Here is a 17184-nt window from a genome sequence, read left to right as displayed (position 1 = left end):
CGTGCTCTGCTTGTTCGAGGGTTTTTCCAGGGGATATTTTTTGCGATCACGCGGTGTCGTGTGCTGGTATCGTGGGTATTAAACATAGACATAATGTTGTTCGGGATACCCTAGTTGATGTTTGCTATCGTTCTGGGATTTCAGCAAGGAAAGAGGTTGATATTGGGTTGTCTGGAGGGAACGGTGATGCCCTCAGACCTGCTGATGTGTTACTTTATTCTTGGGATCGTGGTCGCGATGTCTGTGTTGATTTGACAGGATCTTCTCCTTTGACACAGTCAAGGTTATCTGACTTTATTCCTGGATGGGTTGTGGCTGATGCAGCTCAGCGGAAGCGGGATAAGTATGAGGCTCGTTGTCAGGCGATTGGATATGGGTTCATTCCCTTCTCCTTTTCTTCGTTTGGTGAATTAGAGAAGGAGGCTGTTGCGTTGCTTAAGCGAATTCAGAGGTTCTCGACGACGCAAGACATTGGAGCACGTGCTGCAGCTCATATTTTTACTAGGGTAGGTTTTGCTATAGCTAGAGGAGTGGAAGCCCAGATTGTATCTCGGCTTCCCACTAATTTATTGTAGGTTGTATGACTTTTTGTTTTTGAGATATAATAATAATAATAATAATAATAATAATAATAATAATAATAATAATAATAATAATAATAATAATAATAAAGTAATTAATCTTACTTTAAAATTTTCACACTAATAATACACTATGCATAATACCAAATGTAAAGAATAAAATAGAAAAAAAAAAAAAAAAAAAAAAAAAAAAAAAAAAAAAAAAAAAACCACTTGACAACCACAAGTGATAACCAAATATGCATAATAAATTACCTGATAATCACAACTAATAAACAAAAACCATAAATAAGCTACTACTTCCGTAACTATTAATCTAGCCTAGAACCATAAGTTACAAGTATAAGTTAATACTCCCTCTGCTTCTAACTTTTTATTTAAGTGTCTCACTTTGGTCGGTATATTTGTCTAAGGATTACTTAAACAAATTATCTTTAATTAGTACTAAATATATATTATAAAATTTAACATGTGGATCGGATACAATACATTGAGATGATTCTAACAAATACTTTTATGACTGTGTTTGATTTTATAGTAAAAATATTAGTCAAAGTAGTGTACATTATATATAATATATTATGCAAAAGTCCAATTAGAGAGAGAGAGAGAAAAAAAAAAAAAAAAAAAAAAAAAAAAAAAAAAAAAACAGATGGTGTACATATTGTAGCTTGTACTTATTACTCATCCTGCGCTTGACTAGCTAAACCTTAGGTATTCAGATAGATATAAAGCAAAGTGTTTTATTCCTGTATATAACCATGAGTCCATGATATTATGATAAGAAGCAATAACATAAAGCATTAGTATAGTTGAAGTCCCTATCTTATTGTTATACTTCAGCTCAATGACATCCGACAGAAAGCAAGGGTACTGACAAGAGAACCATAATCTATCTTAAACCTTCATCTACTTTCTAACCTTTGTATTTGGGTAGCTAACTTGTCATTATTGTCTTCTGTAATGCTCCCTCCGTGTTATAATATAATGTCTACTATTTTTATTTACTAGGTTTATAAAACACTTTAAACTAGAACTGGTTATTGGATAAGGTAACCCAATGATAATAAGATCAAGGCTAAGCTTAGGGTTTTTAATGGAGAGGGATATTATTAGGTATAGTCAATATAGGGCTAAAATGTTTTTCCAATTTAATTGATAAAAAAAAAAAGTAATATAAAATAATTACATAAAAAAAATTTATTCATATATACTTAATAATGGTTTTGTCCAATATTTATTTTAATTGATATTTCATAGGCCCTCCCATTATCGACCCGCTATTGACCCGCGACCCGCATTGGCCTTATCCAATATTGACCCGGTAAAATGTGACCCTCTTTAACTCGACCGCACAGACTCTGAATCGACCCGCCCAATAACCAGGTCTACTTTAAACCATTAACAAATATTTAAATTAAGTAAATATAAAAACTTATAATATTATAAAAATAGTTTAGTTCTCGCGCGATGCACGGTTTTAAACAAAAGTACAAAATACATTAAGATTTAATTTGTTTAAAATACGGAGAAAGAAAGTTTCTACTCTATAATTTTTTTTGTATACATGTTATATATATATATATATATATATATATATATATATATATATATATATATATATATATATATATATATATATATATATATAAAGTCATAATGAACACTTTTAAACATTGAAATATTAATATACCTGTAAAAAAAGTAAATAAAATAAAAACTTGGTAGGGACAAGGATAAAGCATATAAAATGTTTATTAGATAAAAAAAAATAATAAAATAAACTAATGAAATCATCTCATAGCAAATTGGCAAGAAAAAAAATTTATATTAGAGTGACATGTTTCGAAGAAATGATGATGTCAGCAACATTTTGTTTTAGTTTAGTTAATAGATTGCCCATTTAGACAAATCTAATAATATTTTTATTGATCACAATACAATAGTACATACGACTTATAATGATACAATGCGAACAATTGATTATTGACTTAACTGAGCCGAACTGAACTGATTGGAAGGTAATTGAACTAAAATGAATAAAGCTGAAATGAATATTTTATGAGAGAAAGAAATTAGGAGCCGAACTGAACTGAAGTGAACTGAACTGAACTGAACCGAATTGAACTGAACTTAAGCTGAAGTGAACAAGCCCTAAATCTTAAACATTATTTAACCCTTATTAAGTTAGTTTTTGTAGAAGACTGATAATTCCATAAACATATACAACTATATAATCTTATGGGGCACTTCAAGTAAATTTTATATACGTCATCCACATAAAATCTAAGCTAAATATGTGAACGTTGATTTTGGGATAATATTAGTTAGGAAAATAGAGCCAACCACCCACTATAAGTTCCGTTTAAATCAACAAAATGAATCATGAAGTGTCAAAATGGACCAAATATATGACTCCATATACTAATTAAATAAGGTTGTTTATGGATTTTCTTGAATATGTAGTTTAATACTTCTTACTAAATAAATGAGATTTCTTGGTTCAATAAGAATTTTGAGATTAATATTATTAGGTATTTATTTGGCTATAAAGGGCATATGCAAACTTGTCCTTGGAAGTAGATGATTGTACTTCTATTTGGAGGTCACTTTTGGACTTTTTATGTGGAATTTTTGTTATATATATATATATATATATATATATATATATATATATATATATATATATATATATATATATATATATATATATTCCCGCATATTGGAAATTTTAGACATATTATGTTGGCTAAAGCTAGTCATAAATTAGGGGAACTCTTTCCATTTGATCATATGTTATAACTTTAGTTATAGACAGTATTCATGATAAAAACATATATAAATAAAATATTATTGGGGCATAAATGTCTCACACTATTCTTAAAAGTTTATTTAAAAAAAGGTAATTAAAATTAATGAGGATAGAAAAATAAATACTAGTAACTTAAATATTTTTAGAAGATGTAGTTGTTCAAATACTAGTAATAAGAGTTAGGGTTTGTTCACATAAATTGAACTGATTGGAGCTGAACTGATTGGAGCTGAACTGAATTGAACTAAACTGAAATTAAATTGAAGTGAATAGACTTTTAATTCAAAATTTTTGAAAAGTAGGAATTCATGATTATTTCTCAAGAACATATACCAGTTAAAAGAAATATACATCAGCTAACAATTCTACACAAAAATATCAAAGATGTACCATCAATCCATTATAATATAATAATATTACTTCCTCCGTTTCAATATAATAATCTCATGTGGAATCAATCACATAAAATAAGAAAAAGAGAATATTTGGAATCTATCATTAGAGTAAAAAACAATTCATAAATAGTTTTGCCTTATTTAATTTTTTAAAGATTTTTTTAAAGAAAGCATTAGCCATAACTGCATAAATCAAGGGATTAATTTATTTTACTTAGAGTCGTGTCATTAATTCGTAATCAATTAATTTAACCAATCAGAATTTATTATGTATAAAATAAAAACTAAGTTAAAAGTGGAATACATTTAATATGGGTAAATTTTTTTGGAACGCCCAAAATAGTATATGGGACTAACAAATTAAAACGGAGGAAGTATTGTTATTAGGTTTTTTTCGTATCTCGAGTCTCCAAATGTTTAATGTAGTGGTGTATGTGATTTTCTTGTTAAGCAATGTCAAAATTGTATTGTGTTTATATGAATGTCGTTTGTTTATAAGATTATATATTGTACAACTCAATTTTTTTTTTATATGTGGCTGGTTACACCATATGACAAGGGTTACTTATAGAGGATTACTCGTAGGGATGTTAGTGGGGCAGGGATGGGTCTTGGTTTGGAGGGTATGGTGGTGGGGATAAAAATCATATCCGCCATGGGTGATAGGGCGGGGGTGGATTTTACATTGTACCTGCCCCATCCCCATCCTCGCCCCGCCTCGACTCACTTCGCACCCGCTTCATTCCCACTTCACACCACATCTATATATTTTTATTCCATTTTATATAAAAAGAAATCAAGTAAAATAAAATAGTAGATATAATCATATGTAATGCACTAATATTATAACTAAGATGTGTGCAATTAATATTAATAATAATTTTTTTGTAGTCTATATTAATTATGTTGGATTGTGTATTAGGAGGTGGGGATTAGTCAGGTCTTAGGTGGGGATGGATATCCAAGTGGGAGCTGGCAGGAATGATTTTGGAATTGTACCCGCTAGGGCGGGAATGGAGATGATTTTTGAACCCACCACGGGGATGGGGATGGGGATAAGAAGGCTAATATCCGCCCTGCCCCGCCCGTTGACATCCCTATACTCATTTGGTCAGGAAATACTTGTTGGGGTTAATTATTCTAGGTTTACTCGTTTGGTCAGGAGTGGTTCTTATTCAGGGGCCGGGTTACTTGTTTGATCTAGGGTAAATTACAAGGGTTACTTATTTAGGGGCTACTTATTCAAGGGTTACTCGGTCTGTTAGGGGTTACTTGAACACAGAAAACGGTTAATCAATTCAACTAACCCTTGAATAAGTAACTTTTACAAGTAAGTCCTAAATAAGTAACTCAGTAATCTCTTAATAAGTAACTCATATGGTTAACACCTGCCACACAGAAAAGTTGCTGATTGTACAAAGTTACTGACTCAAATCAAATTGCCCAATTTGAATTTTGTACTTAGCCCAAATATGGAATGTATATGTATGTTCTCAAAATTAGTCGCATGATACATACGAGTATATTCTGAGGCAAACAAAATATCATCCTGATTTTTATTTGTACTAATTAATCTGCTGGATTCGAACCAAATGATTCCCAGTAGAATTAACACCAATATAAAATTTTCCCCACAAAAAATTAGCAAATTGTTATTAGAAGGAATTCCCTTTGATTTTATAAGTGCATTATTAGTTTGACTGTTGCATAATTCATATCATAATTTTGACTAAATTTTTTTCATAATTAGTCATAATACATATATTTAACTGTTTTTTTTTTTAACTAATAGACTGCAATAGTAATCGAGTATCCTAGTATTGAATTCTACATAAAGCTGCAAAAATTCTATTCCTAAGATAGAGAGACATTTAGATTAATGTAATTAGCATTTTATTTTTCTTTTCTAGTGGAAATTAATATAATGCCAGTCCATACATGCATGTCAGCACTCAGCACATAAGAAATGTTGTTAAAACTTGACTTAGACAAAACTCTTTACTTTTCAACATGTAGAATATACACAATATAAATAATATAAGAAAAATCTTTGACAATAATGTTTATCGTAAATAGACAAAATAGTCATAATCTGATACTCCTAATAACTTAAGTTAGTTTCTATTTTAAAAAGCAATTGAAAACATACCAAACATTATTGTCAGCAATTAAATTATTGCCATTGCAAGCACACATATAGTAGTCACTAACTTGTTTTCATAGAAGACATAACCTTAACGATATTGTCAACCTTAACCATTTCTAAAGATAGCAATAATAACGATGGTCCAACATAAATAAGATATATACTTTTCTCTATTTTTTTTAACATGACCAATTTTGATTTTGGTACGGTTCACACACTTATTTATTTTTTTAATGTGTCTTGTAATTATACACAAGGAAAAACATAGTCATGTGTAATGTTATAAAAATTCTCTCTTATGAATAATAGTTATCCCTCCAATCCTATTGATTCTTTCCATTTGGAATTATGCTGGAGTAAATTAAGAAAAGTGAATTTTAGTGATGGAGAGATAATTAAGAATTTAAGAAAATAAAGATTCTAGTTTTCACATTAGAAAATACCACTTTTCAAAACAATTAGATGATTAAGATACTAAATAAGGACGATTTAATTAATATGACGATTGGGAAGAGAAAATGATGATTAAAATTTAAAATCATGCATGGGAAAATTCAATTAGTAAAATATTATTTAAAAATTGCATGGTAAACTGAAAAAGGTAATAAAGTTTTTGGCACATACATTTACCAAGTGAAATTGATTCTATATAAGAAAACTATTCAAATTAATCATTTTATAATCAGAAAACGAAAATAATTAATAAGATTGAAATATATAAATTGACAAATATGAAAAATGAAATTATTAAAAAAATATATAAATAATGTCGTGAGAAAACAACAAAAGTGACTGCCCATCCACAACCCTAAAAACACAACCTACTCACTTTTCTTATTCTGTTAACCAATTTTCTTTCTTCTCCCTCTTTTTTATATCTTAACCTATACTTCTCTTACTTTACTACACTTAATTTATTTTTCTCTCCAAACTACTTCTTATATTCAATTCTCTATTTTAAAAGTCAAAAGAAACAATCATAACAAAGCTTAATAACATTAATATTATTCTCATCATAATATCATATAACATAATAATAAACCTATGTTTATCTCTTAAATTACATTGATAACTAATTATGATGGAGGATTCTGGAAGAAATTCAAGTGATAATGAGATGATGAAATCTTCAAACACCTGTCCTAGAGGTCACTGGAGACCAGCTGAAGACGAAAAGCTTCGAAAACTCGTCGAGCAATATGGCCCTCAGAATTGGAATTCAATAGCTGAAAAGCTTCTAGGAAGATCAGGTATGTTATGTGCTTGCTTGTTTTGGTCATTAGATCAACTTATAGATATAAGTTTTTTTTGTTCATTAGATCAACTTATAGATAATTACTATGGAGTAATAATTTTTTTCACTATATCAACTTATTGATAAATCACTAATAATTATTTCCCCTATATATTTCTTTTAAAACCGAATTTTCTTGTTTTGCGTATCATTCTATGAGCATATTAATTAGGTTTTTGGATAGAAAATTTTCTTAATTATGTTTTACTTTTAGATAAGTTAGGTTATGGTCTTGTGAGAAGACGTTTCTAATTTTCCATGTATTTTACTTTTTTAAAAAATTAGGTTTTTGGAGTCAATATGAATTTAAGAGTTTCTTTGTTCATATATTTTGTAAGATGTTGAAATGGACAGAACATCAATTTTTTTAATCTATAGTTTATATAATATGTGCATGGGGTTCGTTGATGTAAAATTTAAGCATCCTAACTAGGTTTATAATTAGAAAGTTATAATTCTAGAGAATTGCTTTTTATTGTGATTAAGTGAAATAGATTTATCCGAAAGGTACTTAATCCTAAAAAAATCCACTAAAATAGATGATTATATATTGAAAACATGTCTTGATCAATTTCTTTTTTAAAAAAAAATAGATTTTTTAAACTTGTTTTTCAGGGAAGAGTTGTAGGTTAAGATGGTTCAATCAATTGGACCCAAGAATCAATAGGAAGCCTTTCACAGAAGAGGAGGAAGAACGGCTTTTGACCGCCCACCGGATCCATGGGAACAAATGGGCATTAATTTCGCGGCTATTCCCTGGTAGAACAGACAATGCCGTCAAGAACCATTGGCACGTTATCATGGCTAGGATGCAAAGGGAGCGGTCCAAGCAACAATCAAACAAGAGATCAAGCTTAATTAGTTCTAGTATTTCGTCGTCTACCACCTCATCAACCCATGATCCTCTCTCAAAAACATGGAAATATCATGGCACCCTAAAGAATAATGATCATAGTCGCGAATTGTACAAGTTTGAACATGATTTAAACAAGGAGATAAAGAATAAAGCTAGTACAATGGCATGCTTGACTTTTCCGAGACCATGTATAAGCAAGGGGACTTATAGGGCATCATCTTCGACGATACATCCACAATGTTTACTACGAAATTGGCTTGGAAGAAGTAATAGTAGTACTAATAGCTCATTATTTGATCACTCAAATGGTTTTGATGCAAGGTTTTCATGTGGAATAGGGTTTGGCTCGTCTTATGGAGTCAATTATTGTACTATTCCTTCTGCTTTTGCTCCATTAGTCAGCCAAAGCAAGACGACGACAACAACAACAACTGCAATGAGGCAATCATCATTACAAGAAGAAGCGCTCGAGGATGGAGGATGCGGTCGTGCAATGGCGAGTAACACCAAAGAGGTTAACTTCATTGATTTTCTTGGGGTGGGAAACCCTTCTTGATCAACAAAATTCATGCTCATAAGTTTATTAGTTTAACATAAATTATACACTTCAATCCATGATTTTAAACCGGCTTTATTATGTTTTCTAATATAAACTCCTCTCTTCTCAATTTGTTTTTCTTTTTAAGCATCTAAAGATGCATGTAGATAGAGAGGGGCTAAGTTACAAGACTTAATTATGAGTTAGCTAAGTTATGGCTAATTATATAAATAACTTAGGTTATACAAATATTTTACTTGTTTGTTGCACTAGGAAATTGAAAAAAGCTCAGCATTATACATTTATAATATATGATGGGTGGTTGATGACTTGGCGATTTACTCCAATATATATACTTGTTGAAGTAGATAATTTTGAGGGTTGTTATTATATATACACTCCCTTTGTTTTGTAAAAATAATCACAACACTTTCATTTTATGTCATGTAATAATTGCAACATTTTTTATTTGGTAAGAATGTTCATTTTATTATTTCTCTCTCCTATACATTACATCATTTTTTATAATATTATTTCTCTCTCATTCTAACAACTAAATACATACGCAGTATTTATTCAAAAAAAATATATATATACATACAAAGTATACCCCTACCAAGTACCAACTGTACTATACTCCGTATATCATAAATATCTCCCTTTAGTCTCCACCCTATAATTTTCTAAAAGTATGCGCAATTATTACCAAAGGAGTATATAACGCTTGTTTCTTGTGAAATTGAGATTAAGATTACTAAAATCTACCTCTACACATTTTTGTTCTTCCCACTTAGAATTTTTTTCCCACAGAAACATTCCAATAGAGAAGAACAATAAGGATTAAATGACGTAATAACACATAAAAGTTACATCTTTTAGGGTTAGTATGAACAATTTAACGCACCTTTATTTATATATGTCTAGCCGTATAGATGGACAATAATATGATATAGAGTTACATATTTTTCTGGTGTTTAGAGAGCCAACAATAACAGGGTGTGATTCGATCTCAAAATCTAATAGAATTAGGAGAAAAACTCTAACTAATTGAGCTATCCCTCACTCTTATAAAATTACATTATTAGCCTTGATGGTTGCTTATTCTAAGTAATACTAGTAAGAAACATTACCTCTGGTCCTTTTATGTTGGTAAGTTGGTTATCATACTTATCAATGTCTTTTTCAATAAATGTTCAGCAATTCCTTAATTCTGCTTTTTGTTGTTGTTGATCGGAGTATATGCTTTATGTTGTAAATCTATGTGGCAAAGCTTTTTTCTCTAAAAAAAAAAAAAAAAAAACACCAGCAAAGATAACTACTCCCTCCGTCTCATAATATAGTTATTATTGTGTTTTTTTCATAGTATTTAAGAAATGGGAGAAGAAGTGGAAAAGGTAGGTTAAAAGTGGAAAAAAAAAAGCTAGACAAAAGTACAAGAGAAGTGGATAATTTTAGAGGAAAAAGGTGAAAAGTACAATTATAGACAAAAGTTAAAGAAAAAAAGTGAAATAAAGTACAATGCAAGTGAACAATTTAAGGGTAAATTAAGAATTTTAATGAATAAAGTTTTAAAAAATGAGGGTACAATGGTTTTTACATACTATCCAAAAATAGAAACAGGAACAATATTTGGGTCTCCAAAATCGAAAAATAGAAACTATATTGTGGGACGAATGGTGTACTTACTACTCTTTCCGTCCCTAAAAGAACAATCCTTATGGAAAGTTTTCACAGATATTAAGAAACTTAAGTTGGAAGTACAAGTGTATGGAGAAACTAATAAAAGTACATTGAAAAGGAAAATTTACATGAGATTTGTAAAAGCGGAGAGAAAGTAATAAAAGTACATAGAAAAAACAAAATTTATATATAGATGTTAGGCCCTGTTCTCTTACGTTGAAATTCAGTTCAGTTCAGTTCAGTTCAGCTCCTAATTTCCTTCTCTTATAAAATATTCAGTTCAGTTCAGTTCAGTGCAGCTCAGTTCAGTTCAGTTCAGTTCAGTCAATGAGAACAGGCCCTTAATTTTGCACAAATATTATTGTAAATTGGAGGGTATTTAAATGCAAATGAGATGAAAATTTTGAGGCTAAAATTTGGTCAAAAGAGTCGTTTTTTTAAGGATAGATGGAGTAATAAATACTCTCCATTTCAATATGTTCAATCCATTTGGAATCTTTTATGTAAACCAAGGATAGAGGAGTATTGGAATAAATTACATTAATACCATTAGAATACATTGGGACCATCTTTTTTGGAGAATAAAGTAAGACCATCCGTTTTTTAATTGAGAGCAATATAATTTTGGATTGAGATCAATAATATGAGGGTAATATGAGAAAATAAAGGGAATATGTTATGGATTAAAATAGAAAGTGTGAGGAAGTAACTTTTATTTTTTTTCTTCCCTTCTGATACAAATTTTACAAGTTTATAAGAACTCGTATTTACGTATTGAGAATAGAGGTGTCAATTCGGATAATCGGATGGAGTTTGGGTCGGGTCTGTTCGGTTCGGGTCTGTTCGGGTCGGATATGGGTCGGATCAAAATTATCCTTTTAACTCGGATCGGGTCAGATTCGGGTCGGGTCAAGTTCGGGTCATGGTCTATCGAGTACGGGTCGGATATGGGTCGGGTCAACTCCAGATCGGTTCACTTTCGTTTCGGATAAATTTGGATCGGGTTTAAAATGGGTTTAACCGGATAACTTCGGGTCGGGTTGATTTCGGTTCGATCAAGTTCGGTTTGATTAAAATAAGGTTGATCCGTTGATTCATTAAATGGTCAGTTTCGATTCAATTCCTTTTTGTGTTTGGCTGGATTTTGGTCAAGCTGACCAAATTCATATCCAAATAAGGTTATTTTTAATCTAGAGATATTATTGAGTTTTTACCTTATTATTGGTTCAATATGATTATTAATTACGAAGCACGAAGTTTTAGCTTTCTAATTTGATCAAGTTATGTATAATTTTTATCTTAAAGAAAAATTGAGATTGAATAATTATCGATAACTTATCATACATATATAAGTGAGACCGAGTCAGTGATATATTGACGAGTAATAGTTACATATGGTGATATATACAAAAAAGAATATCAATTTTTTAAGGTTATTACAAGGTTACAACTCTTCATCAATTGTACAATCTTACGAGGTTATAAGTTCTGTACTATTAGTTTAGTTTATTACTAATTCAATTTGTATAAGATATTTGTTAGAGTTGTTAGAATTACTTTATTACTAATTCAATTTTTATATTAAAAACTTGACATTATACATATTGATAGTTAATTGTTATTATGTACCTTCTTTTTATTTGAGCATAAATTATTGCATATGTATGTAGTGTGTATATAACCGTATGATGTGCCTGTAATTCTAGGATAATGCACAGTTGTAGAGGAAGTAGTAATGAAGGAATGTTATGTATTTGTAAATGCATAACAATTATTAAAATATTCTAAAAACACATGGTAAAGAGAGAAAAAAGGAGAGAGATAGGAAGAAAGGGTAAAGGCTACACATACAATTGTTGTATGTGGTCCGTACATACAACTCTAATTTGTCATGTTTTTATTGGCTAGAATAATGGGCCCAAGTTCCATTATATTCAATTTATATTTGACTTCTAATTTTCTCCCTTTTTCTGATGATGTGTCAAAATTTTAATGGTGTTGTATGTATGGACAACATACAATGGTTGTATGTGTATCAGCTCTCGAGAGAGTGAGCTCTTTATATGGACCCACCTACTTTTTGGTCTAGACTATTTCTTTGTAGTAAAAAAGTTAACTTATTAATAATTAGTAAATATATAGTATAAGAACTTGAATAAAAAGGTCAATAATTAATTATGGTCGGGTTAAATTCGGATCGAGTAAAAGTCAAATCGAGTTAAAATCGGGTCGGGTTAATATCAGTTTGGGTCAAAACAGATCGGATCTAATCGGTTATTTGTCGGGTCAATTTAGGATCGGGTTGAGCTCAGGTCGAGTCAAATCGGTTTGGTTTGAGTTCAGGTTGGGTCAAATCGGATTCGGGTTGAGTTCAGGTCGGATCAAATCGGTGCCGGGTTAAGTTCAGATCGCGTCAAGTTCGGATTCGAGTTGAGTTCAGTTCGGTTATAGATCGGGTTTGGGTCTTGAATTTCTCGGATCAAATCGGATCGGTTACAGTTCAAAACGGATAATTTTTTTTCGGGTCGGTTCGGGTTTGACACCTCTAATTGAGAACATCATATTACTACGATATGAGACACTCGTTTCACTTATGCCTGACTCAAAAGACAAAAGGGTTATATAATGATATTATATTATGTTTTACTCCGATTCATCCAAACTTGTTACTCACTCCGTTTCATAATGTTAGTCCTATATACTATTTTGGGCGTTTCAAAATGATCTACCCAGATTGAATCTATTCCTTTTTAATTTTTTAATTTTATTTTACTTTCCTAATTTGGTCTTATAATTTCTAATCCCATTAGTGGATTGATGACATGGCAGCACTACAAGAAAATAACCTTTTCGTATCTATTATTTTAACCTTTAGTATCGATTGTAATTGCAGCAAAAAGCTTTCCCAACGAATGGTCATTCGATACAATATCCCCCGTTGCCTTAGCCTTTGGTAGTGGTTTTCAATATCGCTGGGGTTGGTCTGAATAATCGATACGAAAAACTACATCCAATCGTGGTGATTATTGTAGCTATTACAAGCGCTACAAATGTTTAACTCAATTTCTTCTTCAAAAAAAAAAAAAAAAAACATGCGTATGATCTTTACAAGATTCGAACGTGCAACCTCAAACTCTTATATTAAATGTTTCACCAATAAGCTATGACATATTTATGTATTCTTTTTCAAACAATATTTATATATCTAGTATTGAAAAGGCTTTTCGTATCGATTTTTAGGATTTAGTGGCGATTGTAAATAATACGATTTCTCAAAATTATATAAATGTGTAAAAATAGTGTGGATATGTATTATTATGTTTTCCGTATCGATTTTATATGGGAAAACTATGGCGATTGTAAAATGATACGACTTCCTTAACTATTTCACAAACATACTTGCATATTCTAGCGAATGTACAATCGCTACAAAATAATCGCTACGAAAAGACATTTTTCTTGTAGTGCAGTAATTAAATATTCTAATTGGTCATCAATCCCATTAGTGGATTGATGACATGGAATTTGATTGATATTCCTCACGTTAAACAAGCATTGTAATTGATGCTTTCCAAAGAAGAAAATCAGAAAATTTAATAAGATAGAACTAATTAAGCAATTTTTGTACTAAAATGTAAGATTCCAAATATTATTCATTCTCTTATTTTTTGTGATTGATTCTATATGGGACTAACAAAGTGAAACGGAGGGAGTAATATATTTTAGTAGTTTATAAGTAGCAATGCTTACCTATTTTTTAGGATGTCCATCCGGTTCACCGGTTCACCGGAGCTTAGCTTCGACTACATTCGAATCCGACTCGGGTAGCACACCTGGCTTATGTTGAGTGAGTCTCCTAACAAGAGTTTCTGTATACGGTGAGGCTCGAATCTGAAATCTCCCTTAAACGACATCAAATTGCTTACCACTTGAGCCAATTCTTGTTGGTAAGTAGCAATGCTTACAATGTTTAGCTTTTATGTAGATGATTTTATTATCATAGAAGAAGTCACTATCACAAATATATATAAAACTTGCTCAAATTGCTAGATTTGAGAGGTTGTAGAATACTATAATGTAGACTAGTAGTGTATTCTAAAATTGGTTGGTCAAGTATAAATTGAACCCCATAACTAGAAAAAGGCAAAGTTCGTTGGACCAATTACTACTAGTGTACGTGCATGTTTCTGAGCACAAAGGGAAGACAAGAGATATGCATGATGCTTAGCTGTATTGGAGATGAAGAATTAAATGAGTTCCTATTTTAAAAGCATGGAATTTTTTGCAACATTTGGATTTGGACGAGTGCATGCTTTGAATAATTCTTCTAAAACATACATACTACCTCCGGTCCATTTTAGTTGCAACTTTGGGGGTGATTGCGGAGGACGAGGCAAAACTTTTAAGGGGTTGATTAGAAAAAGTAAGGGTAAGTAATTAGGGGAGTAATATGGAGGAAATACATGTGGTCCCTTAATTTGAATTTTTTGAACCACTTGCACTTTTTGATTTTTAGTGGGAATTTCCCACCCAAAGATTCTGGCAGCATACAAACAGGTGGGAAAATTGTTTCCCACTTTGTTTCCCTCCCACTTTTTCACACCAAATTCAAATTTTTTTCAAGTTCCCCCAAAATTCAAATTTTTCATTGACATTCAAACAAAATGCCCCTTATAAAAGAAGGGCATCCTTTCCAAAACCCCATTTCAAAAGAGCAGTTTTAGGGGAATTGGGGAGGGGTTGGGGGTAGGATAGTTAAGTTAGGTTACATCATAAATTATGTTTTGTTAATTCAAAATACAGGCAGCCCTATCAAATTACATCAATCTAAATCAAGATTAGCATTTTCCTAATTCCTAAAGCTGTGTTAGTAGATGCAGCTTCTTTAATTACAGGAATAGGCTCCGTTGAAGACCGACAAAAAAAACCAACCGCCACTTCATCACCAAAAAGCTGCCTTGAAAAAAAAATGGAGGGACTCATGGCAGAGTTCATAAATGAACTTATGGATGAGTACATTCAGCATCAGCAAGCATTGGATGATGAATTCATAGAAGATGAACAAATTCATGAAGAATATCCATGGTGGTACGATTCAGATGATGATCAAGAGCAAGAATAAGAAGCCAATGATGATGGATATAATGCAGATGATGATGCAAACAATGAAGAAGTACAACAGCATGTCAGAGCAAGCAGAGAAATGAATGTAGAAGAGAAAAGAGCACTTGTTGATGAGATTATGTTGCACATGGAGGGGGACTCACTGCCAAGAGGCTTCTTAGCCAATTTGGCTAGAAAACATTTAGTGCACAAATCAACAACAACAAGGTAGTTCAAGGTAATAAAAAAATCTCTTGTTGAAGGTACTGTAGTTGATGTTAATACCAAAAAATTAGGCAGGCCAGGACCCAAACCAAAAGTGTACACAGATGAATTTCTAACATCGGTACCATTGTACAAGAGACGGACAGAGAAAGGTTATGTTGCAGCACTCAAAATACCAAAGACAGCACTGCACACACGCAGGCAACAAGGCAGGCTGAGAACACACACTAGCACAAATCATCCAGCTCTTACAGAGAAGCACAAAGTGTCAAGACTCAAATGGGTTCTAAGTCACATAGATCCCATTCCAACACAAGGGGACCCAAAATTCAGAGACATGCAGCAATGGATACATCTAGATGAGAAATGGTTCTTCATTAATCCAGAAACAAGAACATTTTATTTGCTGCCTACTGAGGAAGATCCATACAGGGCACAACAATCAAGGAGATTCAAGATAAAAGCAATGTTCATGGGAATGATTGGGAAGCCCTTGTTTGATGAGCAAAACAACATGGTACATGATGGAAAATATGGTCTATTTCCTTTTGTCAAGTATGAAATGGCCAAAAAGAAAAGCAAAAATAGAGATGCAGGGTCTCTAGAGACAAAGGCACTTCAAAGTGTCACAAAAGAATGCATTAGGGACATGCTACTAACACATGTTATTCCAACTATCTATGAGAAGTGGCTAAAACAGCTACCTAAGGACATCTTCATTCAATGGGATAATGCAATACCTCATCAAGTTCCAAAGGATGAAGAATTTCAGGCACCTTGTCATGCACATGGATTCAACATTCAATTCATTTTCCAACCAGCTCAATCATCAGAAACAAATGTGTTAGATTTAGGTTTATTTAGTGTCATTCAATCACTACAATACCAATCATTCCCAAGGAATCTAGATGATCTCATAAAGGAAGTTGCTAGAGCTTTTGAAGAGTTTGATCCAGTTTTGAACAAGTACACATGGATCACACTACAATCATGCTTGATTAAGATACTAGAGAAGCAAGGTGGGAACAATTTCTCTCCCCCTCACATGAAGAAGAGAAGTTTGGACAGTCAAGGTTTACTACCACAGTTACTAGAAGTTGACAAAAATCTCATTGGTCAAGTTGTTCAATATTTAGATTCAGTGACAGTAATTGGTGATGATCAAGGACACATGGAAGTGGATGCAGACTGAAGCACATGAGAACAATGCAAATGGAATAGGGACTCAACACATGACTGCCACACATAACCTTTTAATATTCTAACAACTTTTTGAGTGAGTTTATGTCTAGGTTATGTGTCCTTTTGGTAAATAGAAGTTACACATTTATTAGGCAGTCATGTATTTATTATAGTCTTAATCTTTTGTTTAGTGAAACATGTAATCAACTAATGCTTTGAAATGTTTTGTAACTAATATTTCCATCAGAATGGGTGTTTTTTTTAGTCAAAGCTTTAGTGAGTGTTGGTACCTCAACAAAACCTCATAGAGAGATTACAGGAGCATCCACACCACCCAAGTAGCTATCAGGTGAGTCCCATCATCATTTGGAA

General features: G+C 31.7%; 1 protein-coding gene across 1 annotated transcript; it reads left to right on the top strand.

Moving 5' to 3' along the window:
• The first annotated feature begins 15505 nt into the window (after positions 1-15505).
• LOC145640342 (uncharacterized) lies at positions 15506-16822 on the top strand. Its single transcript, XM_081691635.1, has 2 exons — positions 15506-15633; positions 15706-16822. The coding sequence occupies exons 1-2, from the start codon at positions 15506-15508 to the stop codon at positions 16820-16822; spliced, it is 1245 nt and encodes a 414-aa protein (XP_081547761.1).
• Positions 16823-17184: the final 362 nt, after the last annotated feature.

This window comes from Chenopodium album, chromosome 7 (genome assembly GCF_948465745.1).
Source record: "Chenopodium album chromosome 7, dcCheAlbu1.1, whole genome shotgun sequence".
Lineage (NCBI taxonomy): Eukaryota > Viridiplantae > Streptophyta > Magnoliopsida > Caryophyllales > Amaranthaceae > Chenopodium > Chenopodium album.
This window is presented reverse-complemented; position numbering and strand designations above follow the sequence as displayed.